Raw genomic sequence first — 23,715 nt, forward strand, 5'->3', positions numbered from 1 at the left:
CATGTTTCACTCACAACATACATCAACCTTCGCTTTGGCGTTCCTCTTGCTCTTTTGCCTGGCAGCTCCAACTTAAGCACCCTTCTACCACTATCCTCACTGTCTCGCCTCTCGACATGTCAAACCATCGAAGTCTGTTCTCTTGAACCTTGTCTCCAAAACATCCAACTTTGGTTCTCCCTTTAATGAGCTCATTTCTAGTCCTATCCAACCTGGTCATTCCAAGCGAGAACCTCAACATCTTCATTTCACCTGCTTTTAACTTTTACCTGCTTCCTGTTGTCTTCAGTGCCACCATCTCTAATCCGTACATCATGGCTAACCTCACCACTGTTTTATAAACTTTGCCCTTCATCATCGTCGAGACTCTTCTGTCACATAACACACCAGACACCTTCCGCCAGCTTTTCCAGCCTGCTTGGACCCTTTTCTTCACTTCCTTACCACACTCACCCTCGCTATCTCTCCTCCCTGGAGCCTCACTCTTCCCCCTCCACCCCTCTCATTCACCTACATATATTCTGTTTTACTTCGGCTAAACTTCATTCTTCTCCTCTCCAGTGCATACTGCCATCTTTTGAATTGTTCCTCCACCTGCTTCCTGCTTTCACTGCAGATCATGTCAGCTGCAAACATCACTGTCCAAGGGGATTACAGTCTAACTTCATCTGTCAGTCTATCCATTACCACAGACAACAGAAAGGGGCTCAGAACTGATCCCTGATGCAGTTCCACCTCCACCTCAAATTCTTCTCTGACACCTACAGCACACCTCATCACTGTTCTGCTTCCCTCATACATGTCCTGTACTATTCTAATATATTTCTCCACCTCACCAGGCTTATTATTCATGCAGTACCACAGTCCCTGTCTTAGTACTCTGTCATAGCCTTTCTCGAGATCCACAAAGATTGTCCTGAGTCTAGCCTCCACTGCTCTTCATTAATCTCTTCAATAACTTCAATAAATCTTCATGTCTTCCCTCACAACATCCATCAACCTTTTCTTTGGTCTACCTTTCGCTCCTTTGCCTGGCAGCTCCATCCTCAGCACCCTTCTTTCAATATACCCTCTCGCCTCTAGACATGTCCAAACCATCGAAGTCTACTCTTTCGAACCCTGTCTCCAAAACATCCAACTTTGGCTGTCCCTCTTATTTGCTCATTTCTAATCCTATCCAATCTGCTCACTCGGAGCAAGAATTTTAACATCTTAATTTCTGCCACCTCCAGTTCTGCTTCCTGTTGTCTCTTCAGTGTCACCGTCTGTAATCTGTACATCATAGGCTGCCTTTTGTCACATAACACACCAGACACCTTTTGGCAGACGTTCCAACCTTCTTGGACCCGTTTCTTCATTTCCTAACCACACTCACCAATGCTCTGGATTGTTGACCCCAAGTATTTGAAGTCACCCACCCTCGCTATCTCTTCTCCTTGAAGCCTCACTCTTCTCCCTGCAAGCCACACTCTTCCCCTCCACCCCCACTCATTCACACACATATATTCAGCTTTACTTCGGCTAATCTTCATTCCTCTCCTTTCTCGTGCATGCTTCCATCTTTCTAATTGCTCCTCCACCTTATCCCTGCTTTCACTGCATGTCACAATATCATCTGCAAACAACATGGTCCAAGGGGATTCCATTCTAACCTCATTTGCCAGCCTATGCGTTACCACAGGGAACAGGAAGGGGCTCAGAGCTGATCCCTGATGCAATCCCACTTTCACCTTAAATTCTTCTGTTACGCCTACAGCATACCTCACCACTGTTCTGATGCCCTCATACATGTCCTGTATTATTCTAACATATTTCTCCACCACACCAGACTTCCGAATGCAGTAACACATTTCCTATCTTGGTACTCTGTCATAGGCTTTCTCTAGATCCACAAAGACACAAAGTAGCTCCTTCTGAATTTCTATGTACTTTTCAATTAGCATCCTCATGGCAAATAATGCATCAGTGGTACTCTTTCATGGCATGAAACCATACTGTTGCTCGCAGATATTGCTTCTGTCTTGAGTCTACCCTACACCACTCTTTGCCATAACTTCATTGTGTGGCTCATTAACTTTATTCCTCTATAGTTCCCACAGCTCTGCAAATCGTCTTTGTTCTTAAAAATGGGAGCTAGCACACTTTTCCTCCATTCTTCAGGCATCGTCTCGCCCGCTAATGTTTTGTTGAATACATCGGTCAAAAACTCCACAGCCACCTCTTCAAATTGCTTCCATACCTCCACCGGTATGTCATCAGGACCAACTGCCTTTCCATTTCTCATCCTCTTTTGTGACTTTCTAACCTCCCCTTACTAATCATTGCCACTTCCTGGTCCATCACACTTGCATCTTCTACTCTTCCTTCTCCCTCATTTTGCTCATCATCAACTTCTTAAAGTGTTCTTTCCATCTATCTAGCACACTACTGCCACAAGTCAACACTTTTCCATCTCTATCCTTAATTATCCTTACCTGCTGCACATCCTTCTCATCTCTATCCCTCTGTCTGGCCAACCTATAGAGATCCTTTTGTCCTTCTTTCGTGTCCAACATGTACCTGGTGTATATGTTGTCATATGCTTCTTGTTTAGCCTTCCCCACCTGTACCTTTTGCCTCGCCTCAGTCCTCTCAGTGTCCCACAAATTTTAAAATCACTCAGAGACAACCCAAGTGAATACAAATTTCAGTTTTCAAATATTAATTCAATGTAATTTATTTCTGACCCTCTGTGAAAAAGTAATTGACTCCCTTGTTATATCACAAAGTCACTGCGACTAACTATAAATTTGGGAAAGGTGAATTCAATTCGCATCATTTCCATCATTCCCTTCCGAAGAACCATCCACAGCTGCCGGCACGGAGCTCTGGGGGCCTTTGTTGCTGGGCTCCATCTCGCGGCCTCTGCCGAACGCCGAAACTCGGCTCGCTCGTCAAATTCCGCGTCATTCCCATCCGAATAACCATCCACGTCCGCTGGCCTGGACATCCGGGAGCCTTTGTTTACGCTCTTACGCTCTTATCTGTATGGAGGGACTGGGCCTTTCTCAAAAATACAAACGTCTCAAAAAGTAAAAAGGTACCATAAAATGTAAAGGGTAAAGCGTTGAGATAATCTCTACCAGTTTAGAGATAAATTTGCTAACAGCAAGGCTAAAAGAAAGTGATGCCAAGTGCCCACTCTTTTACGCATCGGGGAGTGACGATCACATACTCACCCAGCACTTAAGGTCGCCTCAGAGGTGGAACAGCCACATGCACCTAAGAGGATTCAGAAATAAAGTGGAATTGACGTTTCTGCGCGACAATCCAGGAACCATGAACGGGTAAAGGGACTTTGTACAAGTTTTACACAATGTGGGATATTGAACACTTATCCCATACCTGTTCTAAATGAAGAAGATTTTACATCTTGCGCGACTTTTATGAGGAATAGTTCCTATAAATAGAAATGTCTCTTGTTCTTTGTTCTTGCTGGTTTTTTGTTTGTTCTGTATGTCGTTCCAGGGCAGCACCGTCTGCCGGCGAAAAATTCCTTGTGTTTTTTTACACACTTGACCAAATGAAGCTGATTCTGATTCTGACAGGGAATTTTATCACCTTTTTTTCATTTTTGTTTCTAGGTGGCATTCCCCCCAAAATAAAACATCAAACGCGTAACATTTTGTGTTTTTCAGCACGTAGTTGCAATGCCTAAAATCGGCTTCTTTATTGTGCACATTCGTATATTTCACTTCTCGTGCATGTACACGTGAGGGGCGTGGCTTGAGTCAAAGATTCAAGGACAAAGAGATGAGTTAAGTGAGGCTACATCTTAACATCCCCTTTAAGAGTCACAAAACTCAACACTTGACATGAATGTTACATACCTGTTCACGGTGTTGATTACTGAATGTAATAACTTGAGAAACTTTGAGAATTTCTTTGCAATTCTCTTCAGATATCCCCCCAGTCCAGGTAGTCCTCTCATCACCACATCGGTCACTCTGCCCCATGTCTTTCTGGAGCCTGTCCCACTTTACATCCATGCTGGTTGGTATACTTATGCAATACTATCTAATATTGAGGTTAACTGCCCAGTGTGAATGCACCCTTTGTCTGAATCTCACCACCCATTATTGTTTCTGAGAAGTAAAGTTTGAGTACTTTAATTTTCCAATCCAGGCCATATTTTATTGTTAGAAATAGCTGTGAGCCAATAACCCAGGGGAGTGGGCTGCTTATGCACCTGCAATGTAGTGGTTTGACACCCTTATACTGTGTGGCATATTTTCTGTGTAATGGACTGATGAATGCATAGCCACTCTTTTTTTATGTTGTCTTCATATTGATATAGATATCCCTCCCTTTGGGAGAGTTCGAGAGTCCCTTCCAGTTTTTTTCCACATAGAGAACAGAACAGCTCTGGTGCAGGAGGTGGAGATAGCTGTCGAACCATCTGATTCCTTCATGTTTTCTGGACTGAAACAGGTAAAATCTCTCTGGTTTAGGTCACCAGAAACAGCTAAATTTATTTTTGCCACAGGCCTCATCAAAAGACACCCTCTTTTTGATGCTTCCATTGTTTACATTCTGCATATGCAGAGAGATTCAGGGTTTCCATGTGGTTACATTCTTACTGTATTTTAGGTCCTAGGTTCCTAAGTCAGTACCGACTGAAAATGGGTGATTAAAATCTCTTTCCACGGTCTACATTTATGATAGATGGAGCCATTCATATCTCCACGAAAGTGTAGAGTGTCTTACTCAGAATATTGTAAATGGAAGACCGCCCAAGTCCTACTTGGCCACATTGAGGTTGAGGGTGTACAGTTGAAGCCAGAAGTTTACATACACTGCAAAAGCATTTTTTTGTCTCACTTTCTGAATTCAAACCAAAAATTAAACCTCTCCTGTTTCGGGTCAATCAGAATCACCAAAATTATTTAATTTTGTTAAATTCTACAGTAATGAGAGGATTTTATACTTTTTTCTTCGAGGTCAATTGTTTACATACATTTCCTTGAACCACATTGTTTGGGTCAAACATTTTGGATAACTGTCCACAAGCTTCAGTCATTACTCTGCTTGAATCCTGCCCCATTCCTCCTGACAAAATTGGTGTAACTAAGTCAGGTTCATTCGTTGGCCTGCTCGCCTATGCCTTTTCAGATCTGCCCACAAATTTTCTATGGGGTGTAGATCAAAGCTTCATCCATCCATCCATCCAATCTGCGTTATTGACATGAAGTAGTGAGACTGGAATATTGGTTTGGCCAAATCAACCTGGCGTTGTACCCTAAAGACTGTAGAAATGAATGGTGGACTTCAGGAAGCATCCTTCACCACAGCTTCCCCTCATGTTGTCTAACTGTCTTGTGTCAACCGTCGAGATCTTCAAGTTCTTTGGAATTACAGGCTCACAGGACCCGGGGGGAGACGAACATAAACTCCATCCTCAAAGAGACCAAGAAAGGATGTACTTCTTGCAGCTTCTCAGGAAGCACAGCCTGTCACAAGAGCTGCTGTGACAGTTCTATCCAGTGGTAATTGAATCTGTACTGTGTATCTCCATCACAGTCTGATTTGGAGCTGCCAACAAAACAGACAAACTCACACTGCAACAAACAATCAAAACTGCTTAACGAATTGTCAGTACCACCCTACACACTTTTGAAGACTTTCCATGCCACTTGAATTAGGACCATATTGGGGAGATCCTTTCAGATCCTCCACATCATGACCACTAGCTCTTCCAGCTCCTTCATGCGGGTAGGCGTTACCGATCGATGCAAATCAAACTAGCAGGCATTCAAACAGTTTTATCCCTCTTGCAATGAAGTCATTGAATTCTTGATCAGCGAACATACTATTTTTTGTCTTGCGCCAATGTTGGGACATACCCTCACACCCTGCTGGTCCAACAAGCATCACTCGTATTAGTAATATATACTATGTCGCATGATTCATCCCTTTAAAGTGCACCCCTTGCACAATTCACACCACAGCAAATAGCATAGCATAACTACCAAATTAAAAAAAAAAGAATGAGTCATGAAGTAATTGACACAAACCATGCACTCTAAACGCTATTTACCTATGCTTTGTGGCACTCTTATTACCAGCAGTGCCGCAATCTGTTTGCTGTGGTGTGATCATTTTAGTTTCTATGTGACAGCGTGAGTAGTGGCATGATGATGCAACTGATTAGAGCGCTGGCCTCACAGTTCTGAGAACCGAGGTTCAAATCCTGGCCCTACTGTATGGATGATGGATGGATGGATGGATGGTGACACCATGAGTATGTTCAACATTGTCTGTAATGACCTGCCTACACAGGGAGTGTATGAGGCAATGTAAGCTTCTTCTGCTTACAGATGTGAGATGCAATTGTTCCTCACTGCCTTGTGAGAGCCATGATATGGCAGCTTACATACACGCTAAAACGTGCTGCCGTGCATGGTCACAGTTTATTCAAGTGTACTTCATTGGATGGTAGGTAGGGGGTCCATTTTGGAGAAAATTTAAGACTTTTAAATGCATCTTATGGTTGCAAAAATATGGTACATATCTTCAATGTTCCCTCTAATTTCTCATTTGCCTGGGTATACAGACAAGCTCCCTGAGCACACTGAGGACCACTGTGATCAACATCAGAAGTGCTCACTGTGACCACACACCAGTGTAACACCTGGGATCATATAAAGTTTTATGGCTTATTAAAATAATCCAATTACAGCAGCAATTTCTATTGGTTTACTTTTAATATAACTCATTTGGCCCACTTAAAATGAAAAGACAAAACTCATTGATTGAAGATTGTTAGTGAGATTTGTAGTATGTTCAGGGATGAGAATTTTCCACAGATTTGCGGAATTCCGAGTTTTTTCAGATGAAATTGTCATTTTTGTGAAACGTGTAACTCCAATGAGAAAATTTAGGGTAGGTTACGGCTTAACGGGGGGCGAGGGTGTGATCAAGACTGGCCACCAGCATCTATTGTCAACGCTCGTCGTGAATTTAGTCACAGCTGTGATAGCGGAAAACAGAATTGCAATCTGTTCACGGGATTGACATAAATTTTACTCAGTCCACATTTTAATGTCTGAAGTTTGGCAAAATTATTTTGGTTGTTTGGACACCTTTTAAGTTTTTAAAATATTATGATTGCCCTGTATTTACACAGATAGAAGTAACCAGACGTCACCATTTAACAGTGTATTTATAGAAAAATTTTGTGCCCGAAGAGGGGCGCATCCCCCTTTGAACCTCTCCCCCCACCCAAGGCAGGCATTTTCAGTGTCAAATTAGTCATTCTCATCCCTGTATGTTATATGAGAGTCCTGCTTTGGCTTAGGTCGTTGAGGTCCAGAGTTGGCCTGGGTGAGTGTCTTGCTTTCAGACGTAACATTTATTCACATTAAAACATTCACATTTTCCACAACGATGTTTTCTGTAGCTTGTGATCGTGTATTTTATTAGCATTTCAGCTACCCATAAATTATCTAGTCAAAAACATCTTAATAAATGTCACTAGAATATGCACAAATCTTCTTCTTCTTCTTTTCCTTTCGGCTTGTCCCGTTAGGGGTTGCCACAGCGTGTCATCTTTTGCCATCTTAGTCTATCTCCTGCATCTTCCTCTCTAACCCCAACTGCCCTCATGTCTTCCCTCACCACATCCATAAACCTTCTCTTTGGTCTTCCTCTCGCTCTTTTGCCTGGGAGCTCCATCCTCAGCATCCTTCTACCAATATACTCACTCTCTCGCCTCTGAACATGTCCAAACCATCAAAGTCTGCTCTCTCGAATCTTGTCTCCAAAACATCCAGCTTTGGCTGTCCCTCTAATGAGCTCATTTCTATTCCTATCCAACCTGGTAACTCCGAGCGAGAACCTCAACATCTTCATTTCTGCCACCTCCAGTTCAGCTTCCTGTTGTTTCTTCAGTGCCACCGTCTCTAATCCGTACATCATGGCCGGCCTCACCACTGTTTTGTAAACTTTGCCCTTCATCCTAGCAGAGACTCTTCTGTCACATAACACACCAGACACCTTTCGCCAGCTGTTCCAACCTGCTTGGACCCGTTTCTTCACTTCCTGACCACACTCTCCATAGCTCTGTATTGTTGACCCCAAGTATTTGAAGTCGTCCACCCTCGCTATCTCTTCTCCCTGTAGCCTCACTCTTCCCCCTCTACTTTTCTCATTCACGCACATATATTCTGTTTTACTTCTGCTAATCTTCATTCCTCTCCTTTCCAGTGCATGTCTCCATCTTTCCAATTCCTCTGCATGCTCCCTGCTTTCACTGCATATGACAATATCATCTGCGAACATCATGGTCCAAGGGGATTCCAGTCTAACCTCATCTGTCAGCCTATCCATTACCACTGCAAACAGGAAGGGGCTCAGAGCTGATCCCTGATGCAGTCCCACCTCCACCTTAAATTCCTCTGTCACACCTAAGGCACACCTCACCATTGTTCTGCTGCCATCATAAATGTCCTGTACTATTTTAACATACTTCTCTGCCACACCAGACTTACGCATGCAGTACCACAGTTCCTCTCTTGGTACTCTGTCATAGGCTTTCTCTAGATCCACAAAGACACAATGTAGCTCCTTCTGACCTTCTCTGTACTTTTCCACAAGCATCCTCAAGGCAAATAATGCATCTGTGGTACTCTTTCTAGGCATGAAACCATACTGTTGCTCGCAGATACTTACTTCTGTCCTGAGTCTAGCCTCCACTACTCTTTCCCATAACTTCATTGTGTGGCTCATCAACTTTATTCCTCTATAGTTCCCACAGCTCTGAACATCCCCTTTGTTCTTAAAAATGGGAACTAGAACACTTTTCCTCCATTCTTCAGGCATCTTTTCGCCCGCTAGTATTCTGTTGAATAAGTTGGTCAAAAACTCCACAGCCATCTCTCCAAATTCCTTCCATACCTCTACCGGTATGTCATCAGGACCAACTGCCTTCCCATTTTTCATCCTTTGTAATGCCTTTCTGACTTCCCCCTTAGTAATCATTTCCACTTCCTGGTCCTTCACTCTTGCCTCTTCAACTCTTCCTTCTCTCTCATTTTCTTCATTCATCAACTTCTCAAAGTATTCTTTCCATCTATTTAGTACACTACCGGCACCAGTCAACAAATTTCCATCTCTATCCTTAATCACCCTGACCTGCTGCACATCCTTCCCATCTCTATCCCTCTGTCTGGCCAACCTGTAGAGATCCTTTTCTCCTTCTTTCGTGTCCAACCTGGTGTACATATGCCTCTTGTTTAGCCTTTGCCACCTCTACCTTTGCCCTACGTCGCATCTCGATGTACTCCTTTCGCCTCTCCTCAGTCCTCTCAGTATCCCACTTCTTCTTCGCTAATCTCTTTCCTTGTATGACTCCCTGTATTTTGGGGTTCCACCACCAAGTCTCCTTCTCCCCTTTCCTACCAGATGACACACCAAGTACTCTCCTGCCTGTCTCTCTGATCACCTTGGCTGTCGTCGTCCAGTCTTCCGGGAGCTTCGGTTGTCCATCGAGAGCCTGTCTCACCTCTTTCCGGAAGGCCGTACAACATTCTTCCTTTCTCAGCTTCCACCACATGGTTCTCTGCTCTAACTTTGTCTTCTTAATCTTCCTACCCACCACCAGAGTCATCCTACACACTACCATCCTATGCTGTCGAGCTACACTCTCCCCTACCACTACTTGACAGTCAGTAATCTCCTTCAGATTACATCGTCTGCACAAAATATAATCCACCTGCGTGCTTCTACCTCTGCTCTTGTAGGTCACTATATGCTCCTCCCTCTTCTGGAAATAAGTGTTCACTACAGCCATCTCCATCCTTTTTGCAAAGTCCACCACCATCTGCCCTTCAAAGTTCCTTTCCTGGATGCCGTACTTACCCATCACTTCTTCATCGCCCCTGTTTCCTTTACCAATATGTCCATTACAATCTGCACCAATCACAACTCTCTCGCTGTCTGGGATGCTCAGAACTACTTCATCTAGTTCCTTCCAGAATTTCTCTTTCAACTCTAGGTCACATCCTACCTGTGGTGCATAGCCGCTAACCACATTATACATAACACCCTCAATTTCAAATTTTAGTCTCATCACTCGATCTGATACTCTTTTCACCTCCAAGACATTCTTAGCCAGCTCTTCCTTTAAAATAACCCCTACTCCATTTCTCTTCCCATCTACTCCGTGGTAGAATAATTTAAACCCTGCTCCCAAACTTCTAGCCTTACTACCTTTCCACCTGCTCTCTTGGATGCACAGAATATCAACCTTTCTCCTAATCATCATGTCAACCAACTCCTGTGCTTTTCCTGTCATAGTCCCAACATTCAAAGTCCCTACACTCAGTTGTAGGCTCTGTGCATTCCTCTTTTTCTTCTGACGCTGGATCCGGTTTCCTCCTCTTCTTTGTCTTCGACCCACAGTAGCTGAATTTCCACCGACGCCCTGCAGGTTAGCAGTGCCGGGGGCGGGCGTTGTTAACCCGGGCCACGACCGATCCGGTATGGGATTCTTTAGATGAACGCTCATATTTGTTTGGCACAGTTTTTACGCCAGATGCCCTTCCTGACGCAACCCTCTGCATTTATCCGGGCTTGGGACCGGCCTACAGATTGCACTGGTTTGTGCCCCCCATAGGGCTGCATTATGCACAAATCTGTTTGGAATAAAAACCGAGTTATTGCCTGCACAATATCATGAGCAGTGCATGCTGTCAGCTGGATGATGCCACCAAACACACTTTTATAGCTGACATCATTTTCCTCCCTAAATTTGATTCATATGACTAGCATTATGCGTACTGTTATGTCTGTGCTCTCATCTATTATCAGGGTGCTTTTTTTCACCTGACACATAGTCTGATTCTGCACTCTCATTGATTTAATTCACAAATTCAAAGGCATAGTTTTTGCTCCGCCAGGTTTGTGGTATACTCACATACTTTGCCATGTGATCATGGATTTTTTGAACTGACAGCTTTGATACATTCATTTTAATGGCAAGTAAAATATTGTCAATGATTGCTCATGGTCACATTAGCGTGACCAGATGCATTTTTTTACTTGAGTAGACTGGAAAAAAAATTGACAATTTAGGTTGCCATCACAAGCCCTGTGAAAGCATTCAGCATTTTATGTTTTAGAAATTGCTAAATGTCTCAAATCATTTAGCTGTTTCCTCCGAACAACCAGCCACCCAAAAGGTCCCACCTCACCCCGAGTTAACGTGGCATCCTGCACAAGCCCAATGATATCCTTCGTGGGTCTCAAGCACCTCGGATAAGGACAGAAGCCGACACAACCCCACACATCCACTCCGAACCTTTGGTGAGCACCTGTTCTCCAGCCGACCCTGGATGCTCAACCTTCCAGCCTCAATTGTATATAAGACTTGTAAGTCCAAGATGGCAGTCTACTAAAAGTACAGATTAGTGTATATTTGGGTTTAAATTAACGATGACAGGAATCGCAGCTATGCACATGACCTTCCCATTCTCATTGACCCCCTCCCCATCACACCTCAGTTTCCTCCGTAAATTTTCTATAAAAATTGACTACTTGCGTTGCTTAGTGTTCGGGAAACGAAAGCCATTGGTTGTCGAGAACTCCTATTCAATTCATAAAGTGTAGCAGCCTTCAGTTTACAACATTTAAATAAAGATAAAAAGATTTGTTTTCATTTTCCCTAAATGTTACACGTTTAAAAAGTGACGTTTTGCCCCTCTTGTGTCAAAAATTTCATTTAATATATAATATAATTTGAAAATAACACTGAACCTAATGGGATGCAAGCATCGCTTCCATCTTCTACTTCCGTCCTATATTTATTTCATATTAATTTAACCTATGAAATGCAGCCCTTTGGGTGCACAAGCCAATGCAATCTGTAAGCTGTTCCCAAGCCTGGATAAATGCAGAGGGTTGCGTCAGGAAGGGCATCCGGCGTAAAACTGTGCCAAAACAAATATGAGCCTTCATCTAAAGAACACGGTACCAGATTGGTCGTGGCCTGGGTTAACAATGACTTGACACCGACCTGCTAACCTGCAGGGTGTCGGTGGAAATCCAGCTACTGTGGGTTGAAGACAAAGAAGAAGAGGAAACCGGATTTGTCGGCAGAAAAAGGGGAATGCACAGAGCCTAAAACTGAGTGTAGTGACATTGAATGTTGAGAACTATGACTGGAAAAGCTCAGGAGTTGGTTGACATGATGATTAGGAAAAGGTTGATATATTGTGCATCCAAGAGACCAGGTGGAAAGGTAGTAAGGCTAGACGTCTAGGACCAGGGTTTAAATTATTTTACCATGGAGTAGATGGGATGAGAAACAGAGTAGATGTTACTGTAAAGGAAGAGCTGGCTCAGAATGTCTTGGAGGTGAAAAGAGTATCAGATCGTGTAATGTGACTGAAATTTGAAATTGAGGGTTATGTATAATGTGATTAGCGGCGATATCCCACAGGTAGGATGCGACCTAAAGATGAAAGAAAAATTCTGGAAGGAACAAGGTGAAGTATTTCTGAGTATCGCAGACAGAGAGTTGTGATTGGTGCAGATTGATGGGCATGTTGGTGAAGGAAACAGGGGCAATGAAGTAATGGGTGAATCCAGGAAAGGAAATTTGAGGGATGGATGGTGGTGGACTTTGTTAAAATGATGGAAATAGCAGTCGTGAACACCTTTTTCCAGAAGAGGCAGGAATGTAGAATGACTTACAAGAGTGGCGGTAGAAGCATAGGTGGATTATATTTTGTGCAGACGATGTAATCTGAAGGAGGTTACTGACTGTCAGGTTGTGGTAAAGGGAGAGTGTAGTAGGATGGTGGTGTGTAGGATGACTCTGGTGGTGGGTAGGAAGATTAAGAAGACAAAGGTAGAGCAGAGAATCAGGTGGTGGAAGCTTAGAAAGCAATAATGTTGTGCGGTCTTCCGGAAAGAGGAGGTGAATAGAGTATCAGAGAGGCTGAAACTTGAAATTTAGGGTGTTATGTATAATGTGATTAGTGGCTATGCCCCACAGGTAAGGATGTGACCTAGAGTTGAAAAAAACATTCTGGAAGGAACTAGAGGAAGTAGTTCTGAACATTCCAGACAGAGAGAGAGTTGTGATTGGTGCAGATTGTAATGGACATGTTGGTGAAGGAAACAGGGGTGATGAAGAAGTTATGGGTAAGTACACGGCACCAAGGAAATGAACTTTGAGGGACAGATGGTGGTGGACTTTGCAATAAAGGATGGAAATGGCAGAAGTGAACACTTTTCGAGAAGAGGTAGGAACATATAGTTACCTACAAGATCAGAGGCAGAAGCACGCAGGTGGATTATATTTTGTGCAGATTATGTAATCTGAAGGTTACTGACTGTAAAGTAGTGGTAGGGGAGCGTGTCGCCCGACAACACAGGATGGTGGTGTGTAGGATGACTCTGGTGGTGGGTAAGAATATTAAGAAGACAAAGGTAGAGCAGAGAACCAAGTGGTGCAAATTGAGAAAGGAAGAATGCTGTGCAGCCTTTCGTAAAGAGGTGAGACATGCTCTCGATGCACAGGAGAAGCTCCTGGAAGACTGGAGTACTACAGCCAAGGTGATCAGAGAGACAAGCGGGAGAGTACTTTGTGTGTCTTCTGGTCAGAAAGGGGAGAAGGAGACTTGGTGGTGGAACCCCAAAATACAGGAAGTCATACAAGGAAAGGGATTAGCGAAGAAGAAGTGGGACACTGAGAGGACTGAGGAGAGGCAAAAGGAATACATTGAGATGGAACGTAGGGCAAAGGTAGCGGTGGCGAAGGCTAAACAAGAGGCATATGACGACATGTACACCAGGTTGGACATAAAAGAAGGGGAAAAGAATCTCTACAGGCTGGCCAGATAGAGTGATGGAGATGGGAAGGATGTGCAGCAGGTAAGGGTGATTAAAGATAGAGATGGAAATGTGTTGACTGGTGCCAGTAGTGTGCTAAATAGATGGAAAGAGTACTTTGAGAAGTTGATTAATGAAGAAAATGAGAGAGAAGGAAGACTAGAAGAGGCAAGTGTGAATGACCAGGAAGAAGAAATGATCAGTAAGGGGGAAGTTAGAAAGGCACTACAAAGGATGAAAAATGGAAAGGTCGTAGGTCCTGATGACATACCTGTGGAGATATGGAAGGAATTTGGAGAGGTGGCTGTGGAATTTTTGACCAACTTATTCAATAGAATACTAGCGGGTGAAAAGATGCCTGAAGAATGGAGAAAAAGTGTGCAAGTTCCCATTTTTAAGAACAAAGGCAATTTGTAGAGTTGTGGGAACTAAAGAGGAATAAAGTTGATGAGCCACACAATGAAGTTATGGGAGCTACATTGTGTCTTTGTGGATCTAGAGAAACCTATGACTGAGTACCAAGAGAGGAACTGTGGTACTGCATGCGTAAGTCTGGTGTGGCGGATAATTATGTTAGAATAGTACAGGACATGTATTATGGCAGCAGAATAATGGTGAGGTGTGCCGTAGGTGTGACAGAAGAGTTTAAGGTGGAGGTGGGATTGCATCAGGGATCAGATCTGAGCCCTTTCTGGTTTGCTGTGGTAATGGAGAGTCTGACAGATGAGGTTAGGGTGGAGCTGCCTGACAAAAGAGCAAGACGAAGACCAATGAGAAGGTTGATGGTTGTTGTGAGGGAAGACATGAGGGCACTCGGGGTTAGAGAGGATTCAGGAGATAGGCTAAGATGGAAAAAGATGAAACACTGTGGCGACCCCTAACGAGACAATCCGAAAGGAAATGAAGAAGATTAATTTAACCCATACAAGCTACTGTCCAAAGACAAGATATTTAATGTTCAATCTCATGAAGTTTTTTTTCTCGCAAATAATCATTAACTTAGCTTTCAAATAAATATATGTTGAACATAATTTGGTTGCACCTTACTATCAGGTTACTTCTCTTCCCACGATAATTGTTGGGTCCAAAGGGCTAGACAACACATCAGCCCTAAGTGCAACACAGAGTTACAACCACCACGACGAGACTGACCCTGTCAAATCAAATCATGATTTGACGATTCCCAAAGATCCCATTTTGCATATTGAGGCCCTTTGACCAACTGCCAGCCGAAAATTATTAGAACAAATTTGAGATTTCTAACATTTTTGGTCAGTGCAAATTGGAAGTTGTTTCCGAGACTCTTCATCAAATTCTGTTTGAAGGAACTCAGGTGATTGACATCACCCCCATTGACAACACTTTATGCGCTATAAGCATTTTGGCCAAAACACCCAAGCTCCCACAAATGCACTCCTGTAATGCAACAGATAACATCTTAATTACCTTGGTCAGTCTCGGTTATGGAAAGACTATCAAAAGGGTCTTCTGAACCAGTGCTCAAATGCATGACCCAAACTTTTCCTGAGCCCGAAACAAACACCATCCCTATTCGTTCTAAACCTCTCTACCCCATTTTCAATCAAGACTAGGATTCAGCTCCCCCCATTCTTAGCACCTCTATATGGCATCTTCCTTCGCTTTGATTGATTAGTTAGTTAGTTGTACACCTGATCGGTGTGCCCCCTATGTGCCAAGTTGAAGCTAGCTACTTTTTCTTTCTTTCTCCTCGGTAAAGCTGTGGCGAGTTCTCCTTCTGTTCCCCCCCAGGTATTTTGTGGAGCAACAAGATAAAAGTTTGTTTTTGTCAAGTTTCCCCAACTAATAAAGCTTAATTAACAGATTCATTCGTGGATCTGAATGTGTCCAAGTGGAAATATAGAGGGGAGTGAGAGTTGGCCCTAAAGAATAAATAAGAGAAATGTTTAAATGGGATGGGAGAATTGAACCAATCTTTTTGTATGCATATGTTATGCCTTGGCACACACAAAGATTTTTCCACACTTGCAATATTTTTTATCTGCTAAAGACACCACACATAAACGTAAAAGGTTGGGCATTGAAGAGTATTGGTTGTCATGAGGTTATTATTTTAGGTTTTGTATACAGTGACTTGGGAAAGGGCTCTACACTGCAAAGTTGGGTTAATTAAATTTCCCATGTTTCTCACATTGATTTTTAATTTCTTTGAATTTTGGCATGATTCCTCTTCTTTAGCCCACATCTCTATCTTAGAAGAGTGACAATTTTTCTTTTTTTTTCTTCAGTAAAATCATATAGAAACTGCATATTACATTGACTTAGGTTGACTTTTTTATCTACAGTACAGTGTTCCCTTGCAACAACCCGGTTCACTTTATCTGGCCTCGCTATTACAGATTTGCGTGTTTGTGTGTCTGCACGTGCCTGTAATTTTTTTACAGTGAAGCAGGCTTTTTTTGTGTAAATGAATGCGCATTGGGTTGAGCAACCAGTTGGATTACTGCCCTCACATTTCTGAGGGTCAGGGTTCAAACCCTGGTCCCGCCTGTGCCGAGTGTCCATTTTTTTAACCATGCATTTATGGGTTTTCTCTGGGCACTCCGGTTTCCTCCCACATCCCAAAAACATGCATTAATTGGGGACTCTTAATTTGCCCTTAGGTGAGATTTTGGGTGCGAATGGTTGTCTGTTTCAATGTGCCCTGCGTCTAGCTGGCAACCAGTTCCAGTTTAGCTGCAGACCATTGTCAACCGTCGTCCTAAGTGCCGCAGTGCTGCTGCAGGGCGGCCATCAGGCATTTCGGCGCACCTGCATAATGAGTCGTGGCTTTATAGAAAGCTGTGACGCATTGTGCCCGCATTTTCTGTCGTAGCAGTCCAGTTTCTTAGGGCAGGCAATCGTGGCAAAAAAAAAAGAGAGGGTACTTACAGGTGCCCAGTCATTAGGGCTAAAATAATAATCTTCCTTCATGTGAAAGTGCACATGAAAGTCATTATAACCTTGAAGACAAGCAGAGATAGTGAAGGACAGGGACCCTTCGTCTGATTGTGCGTGTGTATGTGTGTGTGTGTGTGTGTGTGTGTGTGTGTGTGTGTCTGTGTGTGCACGAGCATACTATTGTAATAGATGTAGCCAGTGAACATGTTAAGAAAGACTGCAGACTTTTGAAAAGAGTACAAATCTTGAATCAAAACATTTTTTTTTAATCTAGTTATTTAAGCTCCCCCACCTAAGTACCAGAGGCGACCTGCAGATGATATAGAAAATGCTTATACTCGGTGCTGGATAAAGCAAAGAAAATAGATGGAGTGATGTTTATATACTGATTTGTCAAATGAAAGTTTGGAGAGGTTTTGACCTTTGTTTTATTCTAGAATACAATAGTGTACTTTCTATTGCATCTAAAAAGGTTTGAACTTTGAGAGTGTTTAAATGAGAGAAATGACAAAATGTTCATGCCTGTCTGAGAAAAATCTATAGTGTGGTCAGGGGTTTAACAGCCTTAAAACATGTATAAGGAAAAAAAATCAATACTGTAAATGATAAAAAATACACGAAGAAGAAAACATACTGTAAACTACAGGTGTCAAAGGCTAAGGGGCCAGCTCAGGCCCACCGCATCATTTAATGTGTCTCGCGATAACAAATCACAGTTGGAATTTATGTATCTTACTAAAATACTAAAGCTGCAGATTGTTTTAATTTTTTAATACAATTAAGATATTGAAATCATTCAATCCCTCTTTTAAAATAAATTCATTAGTAGAAGAAGTAAGTTTTACTGGCCTCTGATTTCAAAAGTTATCCATCAATTTGTAGTGTATGTGTATGAGGCCATTTGGGTTCAAAGTCCTAACAGCCTTCCAAGGGAAACTACAACTACAATGACAAAAATGTGTTTGACACCGCTGGTGTGAACGATAAAACAGGGGTGGTCAACCAGCGGCTCTCGCGTCGCATACAGCTCTGAAGCCACATGCAGTTTTTTGCCTGTTTTCATGTGGCTCTTGTGAAGGCACAAAAGCATATCAAAGTTCTGTTTATTTAAAGTGCGTGCACACGCACTTTGCTTGAGTTCATTCGGGAGCTGCGAGCTGGCTTTGCTTGCGTTTGTTACGATATTTGCATTCTCGTTTTCCTTACGTTTATTACAGTTGTTATGGGTATTGTGACAACAAGCTCAGTGTGTGTGGGCGTGGGCGTCGATGTGTGAGTGACACGGAACTCTGCAGGCATGTGCAGTGGGAGGATGAAAAAGAAAAATCTTCCACAGGGCAGGTGTGAGTGAAAAGCTTTGGATCTTCACTTTAGCTCACTCCACGCCACTGTTCCCTCTAAGCATGTGCAATTGCCCTCTGCTGATGTGGTCTCTGTGCACAAAAAAAACCCCAGCCCGAATTGAAAGTATAGCATATATTATATTATAATTTGTGGCATATTTCATTGTGATTCAATGAGTGAGGGGTTGTTGGGTGCTACATCCAATGGAACAATTCACATGTAGTTACGGAGCATGTCAATGTTAAAATACAATGACAGCATCCTTATGCGCCGCCCGCCACAAGTGTTTAGTTAGCAAAGGAGACTGAGCAACATAGAGCTCAGACGAGCTAGACACATTGCTTATGTTTCCCCTCGATAATAAGTAAAAAAAGAATTTCTGATATTTTAAGATGCAATGTCTGTCCAAGTAAGTGCAAATATAAGAAAAAGCGGTGAAACTGGATGAAATGTTCTCTTTTGAGTGGTCTGAAAAATGTGTTGCGAAACCAAAGTTGAAAGCGACATTTTGGAAAGATACGTGTGAACAGAACTAAAGCTGGACTACCTCAAGCGTCACATTCAGCACGTCATTTAAAAGTAGTTAGAATTGTACGCAGATGTAAAATGGGAATCTGAATCGGTACTTTTTTGAGGGAGAGCGGCAAAGACAGAGAGAAAAGAAATGAGCTAGCATTGTTCAACACAGAGCAAATTAAAGTTTACATCAACAATATTCACCCCTCAACAAGAATGCATCTCTGCTGTCAGTTCAACAAATTCACAATCACATGGCAAAGTACAAGACTATTCCATAAAGCTGACAGCAAAAGTTATGCCTTTGATTTTTTTAATTCAAACAGTGACAAATTTCACGTTGGCACACCCCCATCAAGGATAAAGAATACAGTGCACAAAAAGCTAGTTCAGCATTTTAAATACAGGACTCAAGATAACGGCGGCACGGTGGAGCAGCTGGAAAGCGTTGGCCTCACAGTTCTGAGGTACCGGTTTAAATCCCGGACTTGCCTGTCTGAATTTTGCATGTTTCCATGTCCCTGCGTGGGTTTTCTCCGGGCATTCCGGTTTCTTCCCACATCCCAAAAGCATGTAATATTAATGGACACTCTGAATTGCCCCTCGATGTGAGTGTGAGTGCGGTTCCCTGCGATTGGCTGGCAACCAGATCACGGTGTACCCCGCCTACTGCCCGTTGATAGCTGGGATAGGCTCCAGCACTCCCCGCACCCCTCATGAGGATAAACGGCTAAAGAAAATGGATGGATGGAAGCAAAATAACATTCCCCATGAAACTGTTTTGGAGCATCATTCAGCTGTCAGCATGTACTCCAAAAGATATTGTGGAAGCAATAATTCAGTCTGATACCAAGAAAAGCAGATTGGGATATCATTATGAATTTAAAAAAAAAGAAAAGAAAGAAATGTGTGCGCGTGTGTGTAGCTAAACGTTGACATTTTCCTTGTAAGTTTGCAAAAGCACTTACATAAAATTATTAAAAGTGTTTTGATGGGAATGTAAATGCTGTAATCTGATTCTTTTAAATAAACCATGTAATTTCAATGATGACACACGTCTGATGTTGCTCTCTAAACCTAACCGCTCAGGGGTTTAGTGTGCTTCCTCAGACACAAAAAATTAGAGGTGTGGAGTCTACGCTAATATCGACCTTGAATTTCAAAAAGGGACTTATCTTCACAGTCACAAGTTAGTAACTTTGAAAAATCACACACAAAAGCAGATGCAGTTTTTAAAATAAATAATGAATTATGCAAGGACTAGTACTTGTATCATATCAACTGGATTGGATCATTACAAGGGCCGAAAAGCCGTGCAATGAGGGGAATTTATTAAAAAATGCATTGGCGATGTCACTAAAATCTTATATCTTGAAAACAACAATACCCGTGTGATAAAGACCACACAATTTTTAAAATGACCGGCCTGTGGCCTTAACTTAATTAACAGTCCACCCTCCAAGGTATGTTTTAATGTACAGACAAACCTTTGGTTAAATCTCCTAACAGCATTTTTGAGGCAAAAAAACAAGGTTATTTGAAATTATGAGTCTATCAATGTCTCTTCACACTTCATCCTTACTCATTTTTTTCTGTTGAAATTTAATACTTTTCTGTTGTGTGCAGGTGCATCTCCGTATACTTCCTGATGCAAAGCAACAGATGCTGTATAACTATTATCCGCTTATAGCTGGTTACCAAACATTGCCACAACTCAGCATCAGCATCTCTCACTGTACAACCAATGCATACAACGTCAGACGCTTCATCCCCAATCGTATTTTTATCAAGGTAAGGCATGTCTTGATTTATGGAGTAGCAAAAACATGCTATACATTTTATTTTTTTCTATGTATGAACAGTGGTGCGTAAGATCAAGAAAACCCATTTACTTTGTTGTCAACATCATTCTGCTGAGATCCGTACACTTGAGCATGTTTTTTTTCTTTTTTTTTTTTAATTAAAGGAAAACTAAATTTTACTTGTGATCAAATATTTGCCCCTATTTATCAGTAATCACTGTAATAAAATCAATATTAATGGAAAACACTGGTTATGCTCTTATGGCTGACATGTACAGGTGCATCTCAATGTAGAGTACTGTAGCATTTAAGCATTAAACTTCCAAAAGTCAAACTCATACAGATTCATTCAAAATAAGACAAAAAAATATTTTTTACTCTCTAACTTTTTAGAGATAAAATGTGTATTTTTTAGCACTAACCTAAAAATCCTCAAAATAATAATTAAAAAAATATTTAATTGAATATATATAATATTAGAAAATAATGGTTTTAACTTGGACTAACTATAGATTTACATAAAGTTTTCAAATTCTAATTTATTGAGCACAATTCTGGGTAAAAATACTTGCATTTCCTGTTGTCTGAATTTGATGATGTCCAAAATATGTTTTCAATGATCACTGATTTGTCTTTTGCAGCCACAGGGGAAAGAGCTGGACAATGACTCTATTGATGCAGCTTGAGATATGAGTTTCATGTACGACTGTGAGAACAAAACGTTGTGTAGCATTTCCTTTGTATGATTTTTTTTTTCTCTCCGAGATGACAGTAATACACTCATTTAATTTGATTATTTTGATGTTGCTTTACTGTTATGATCAAAATCTAATAAATTAGTGGACTGTCATTAAATACAAAGATAATAATTATAAATTCTAATCTGATACGAACTGTATTGAAATGGGTGTAATGTTTGGCATGTATTAAAATTAAAATCATGGAAATGCAAAGTAAGTGTTAAAATTTATTATCTTTATGGCAAATTGAATACTTGTAGTGAAGAACATTATAGTTATACAAAGTAGAGTGGACCCCCAATATTCGTGCTTGACGAAAATGTGCAATTATTGATGCCCATTATTGAAAAAAACTTTTTTTAAACAATCAATTCTTGAATATGTGGAGATAAAGCATATTTGCACATTTTTTCAATCAGAGCGTTAGTGGTTTACTCAAAGCTCACATCCGCCACACACTCACGGCTCACAATTCAGAATCCTTGATAATTGTTTCAAGGCTAGGCTGGGTATGTGAGCAGATTTGTTATGCTTTTCATGTCTCTTAGGGGCCCATCATTTTGGAGAATTGGAAGATATTTCTGTTTGAATTATTTACTGGTACTACTAGTTGCGAAGACACTTCAAATGGTTACAAAGTAGCTCCTCTCCTCCAGGTAAAAACTAAACCATTTGAGGACAGTTCCATTCACGCTTATCCACATTTCCAACCTGTTCAGCAGTACATTATGATCTACTGCATCAAAAGCCGCACTAAGATCCAACAAAACCAAAATTAACACCTTTCCTAAGTCAGTATTCGACCTTTGAACCATTTAGCACTTTATAAGAGCAGGTTCTGCTCTGGGATGAGTTCAGAAACTTAATTTAAATTTGTCAAAAAGTTCTTTTTAAATTCAAGAAATTGCCGAGGTGATGAAAAAAACTTTCTCAATAATCTTGCCAATGAAAGGGATATTTGAGATGGGTCTATAGCTTGCTAACATGGAATCGTCCATTGGTATGTTTTTTAGAAGAGGCTTCAAGGGCTACTGTCATGAAATGGATGATTTTTAGTATGTGTCATGATCCTGCCGCTCCAGCCCGGGCTGTGCGGTTGTCCGCGCGGTTGCGCTGATTAGGAGGTGCACACCTGCGCCTCATGCAGCCTGATTATGCTGTGTATTTATATGACCCCGATGACGACTGGCCGGGGCCAGTTCGTTGAGCTTCATATCCCGTTCGAGTGCTCCGGTATCCCTGATCGTCAACCTGTGTGTACCGACCTTCGCCTGTTCTCCGACCAACCTTGTAAGCCTGACTCCTTTGATACTTCTGCCTCCTTTGATTGTTCTCCGACTCCTGCCTGCCCGCTCACCTGCTCTCTTCGCCCGACGTCCCAACTACCGCTGCTCACCTGACTGCCTGCGCGATCCCTGACCTCGGCATATTATAAACGCTTCTCCCTGAACTACCTTGTATCGTCTGAGTCCTGCATTTGGGTCCTACTCCGGTTCCGATGTGACGTGACAGTATATTATTAATGAAAAACATCGGCCAATATGTGGCCATGTGTTTTTTCACCACAAAAGACGATTTTGACGTATACAGCTTTTTGTAACTCCTGCCATGAAAATCCCCTCGAGGGATTTGTGTTCTAGAAGAATCAGGAAGTGACGTAAAGGACAGCGGCACCCCCAAGTGGACTCGTTTGTTTCCATTAGTTTTTGCTCCGGGAAGGTAGCTAGTTGTTCCTTCGTGTTAACCAAAATGCTGTCTCTTTGCATTGCTAGACATTGCTTGAACACTTGGGAGAATGGATTTAGCCTTCATAAGTTTGCAAGAGACCCGGTTCGTTGTGAAAAATAGATTGCAGGGGTGCAGAGGACGAGAGCTTCCTGGGTTCCAAATAACAGGTAGGTAGTAATGCGCCCCGGCTCGACGGTGTTCAACAAGTACTGCAGCGGCTTTGAACATCCCCCTAAAAGGAGCATGGCTCGGCTCTATTATATGCAACCACAGCGCCGAAAATCAGCCACCTGGCTGAGGTGCTGCGTTCGGCGGTCACTGCTTCTGCAAAGGCTGCGCTTGGGGCTTTGCGAAGGGGGGCGGCTCTGAAGAACCCAGCCGAGAATGCCTCACTCAGCCGCGTGCACGCATAAAGCGCCCTGGCTCGACTGTGGTGCTCAGTACTGTGGGCTCTGTGAACACCCCCCTAAAGCATGACGGCTCGGCTCGTGGTGCTCAGTACTGCGACGACTGTGAACACCCCTAAAGCAGGACGGCTTGGCTCTGTCATAAGCCACACTCACCGGGTCATCCACGATGGCTCATCGCCGCGGAAATGGATCGGATGGGGATGGGGTTTGGCCGTGATCACATATCTGAATATGACTCGAAACAATCGTGTAATATTGCCCCGGTAACTTCACTCGGTTGTGTGGTGTTCTCCTTTTAGAAAAGAGCTTCCATGTCAGAAGGGGCGCTTTTGTCTCCCATAGTTAGAGTGCACAACGTGTTTTCATTGGCGAATGTCCAGG

At 42.4% G+C, this 23,715-nt stretch overlaps 1 protein-coding gene across 3 annotated transcripts in view; it reads left to right on the top strand.

Annotated features, from left to right (window-relative positions):
• Positions 1 to 21,537, top strand: part of trappc11 (trafficking protein particle complex subunit 11) — a 182,370-nt gene extending 160,833 nt beyond the window's left edge. Inside the window, exons 28-31 of one of the 3 annotated variants that reach the window (XM_061834023.1) lie at positions 3,941 to 4,032; positions 4,337 to 4,470; positions 20,281 to 20,445; positions 21,098 to 21,537. In XM_061834023.1, the coding sequence (XP_061690007.1) occupies positions 3,941 to 4,032; positions 4,337 to 4,470; positions 20,281 to 20,445; positions 21,098 to 21,142 (436 nt within the window). In that variant the 3' untranslated portion in view covers positions 21,143 to 21,537. Of the gene's footprint in view, positions 1 to 3,940; positions 4,033 to 4,336; positions 4,471 to 20,280; positions 20,446 to 21,097 lie in introns of those variants that run through there. The other 2 variants (XM_061834024.1, XM_061834025.1) reach the window with 2 other exon arrangements.
• Positions 21,538 to 23,715: the final 2,178 nt, after the last annotated feature.

Source organism: Syngnathoides biaculeatus, chromosome 11 (genome assembly GCF_019802595.1).
Source record: "Syngnathoides biaculeatus isolate LvHL_M chromosome 11, ASM1980259v1, whole genome shotgun sequence".
In the NCBI taxonomy this organism is placed as follows: domain Eukaryota; kingdom Metazoa; phylum Chordata; class Actinopteri; order Syngnathiformes; family Syngnathidae; genus Syngnathoides; species Syngnathoides biaculeatus.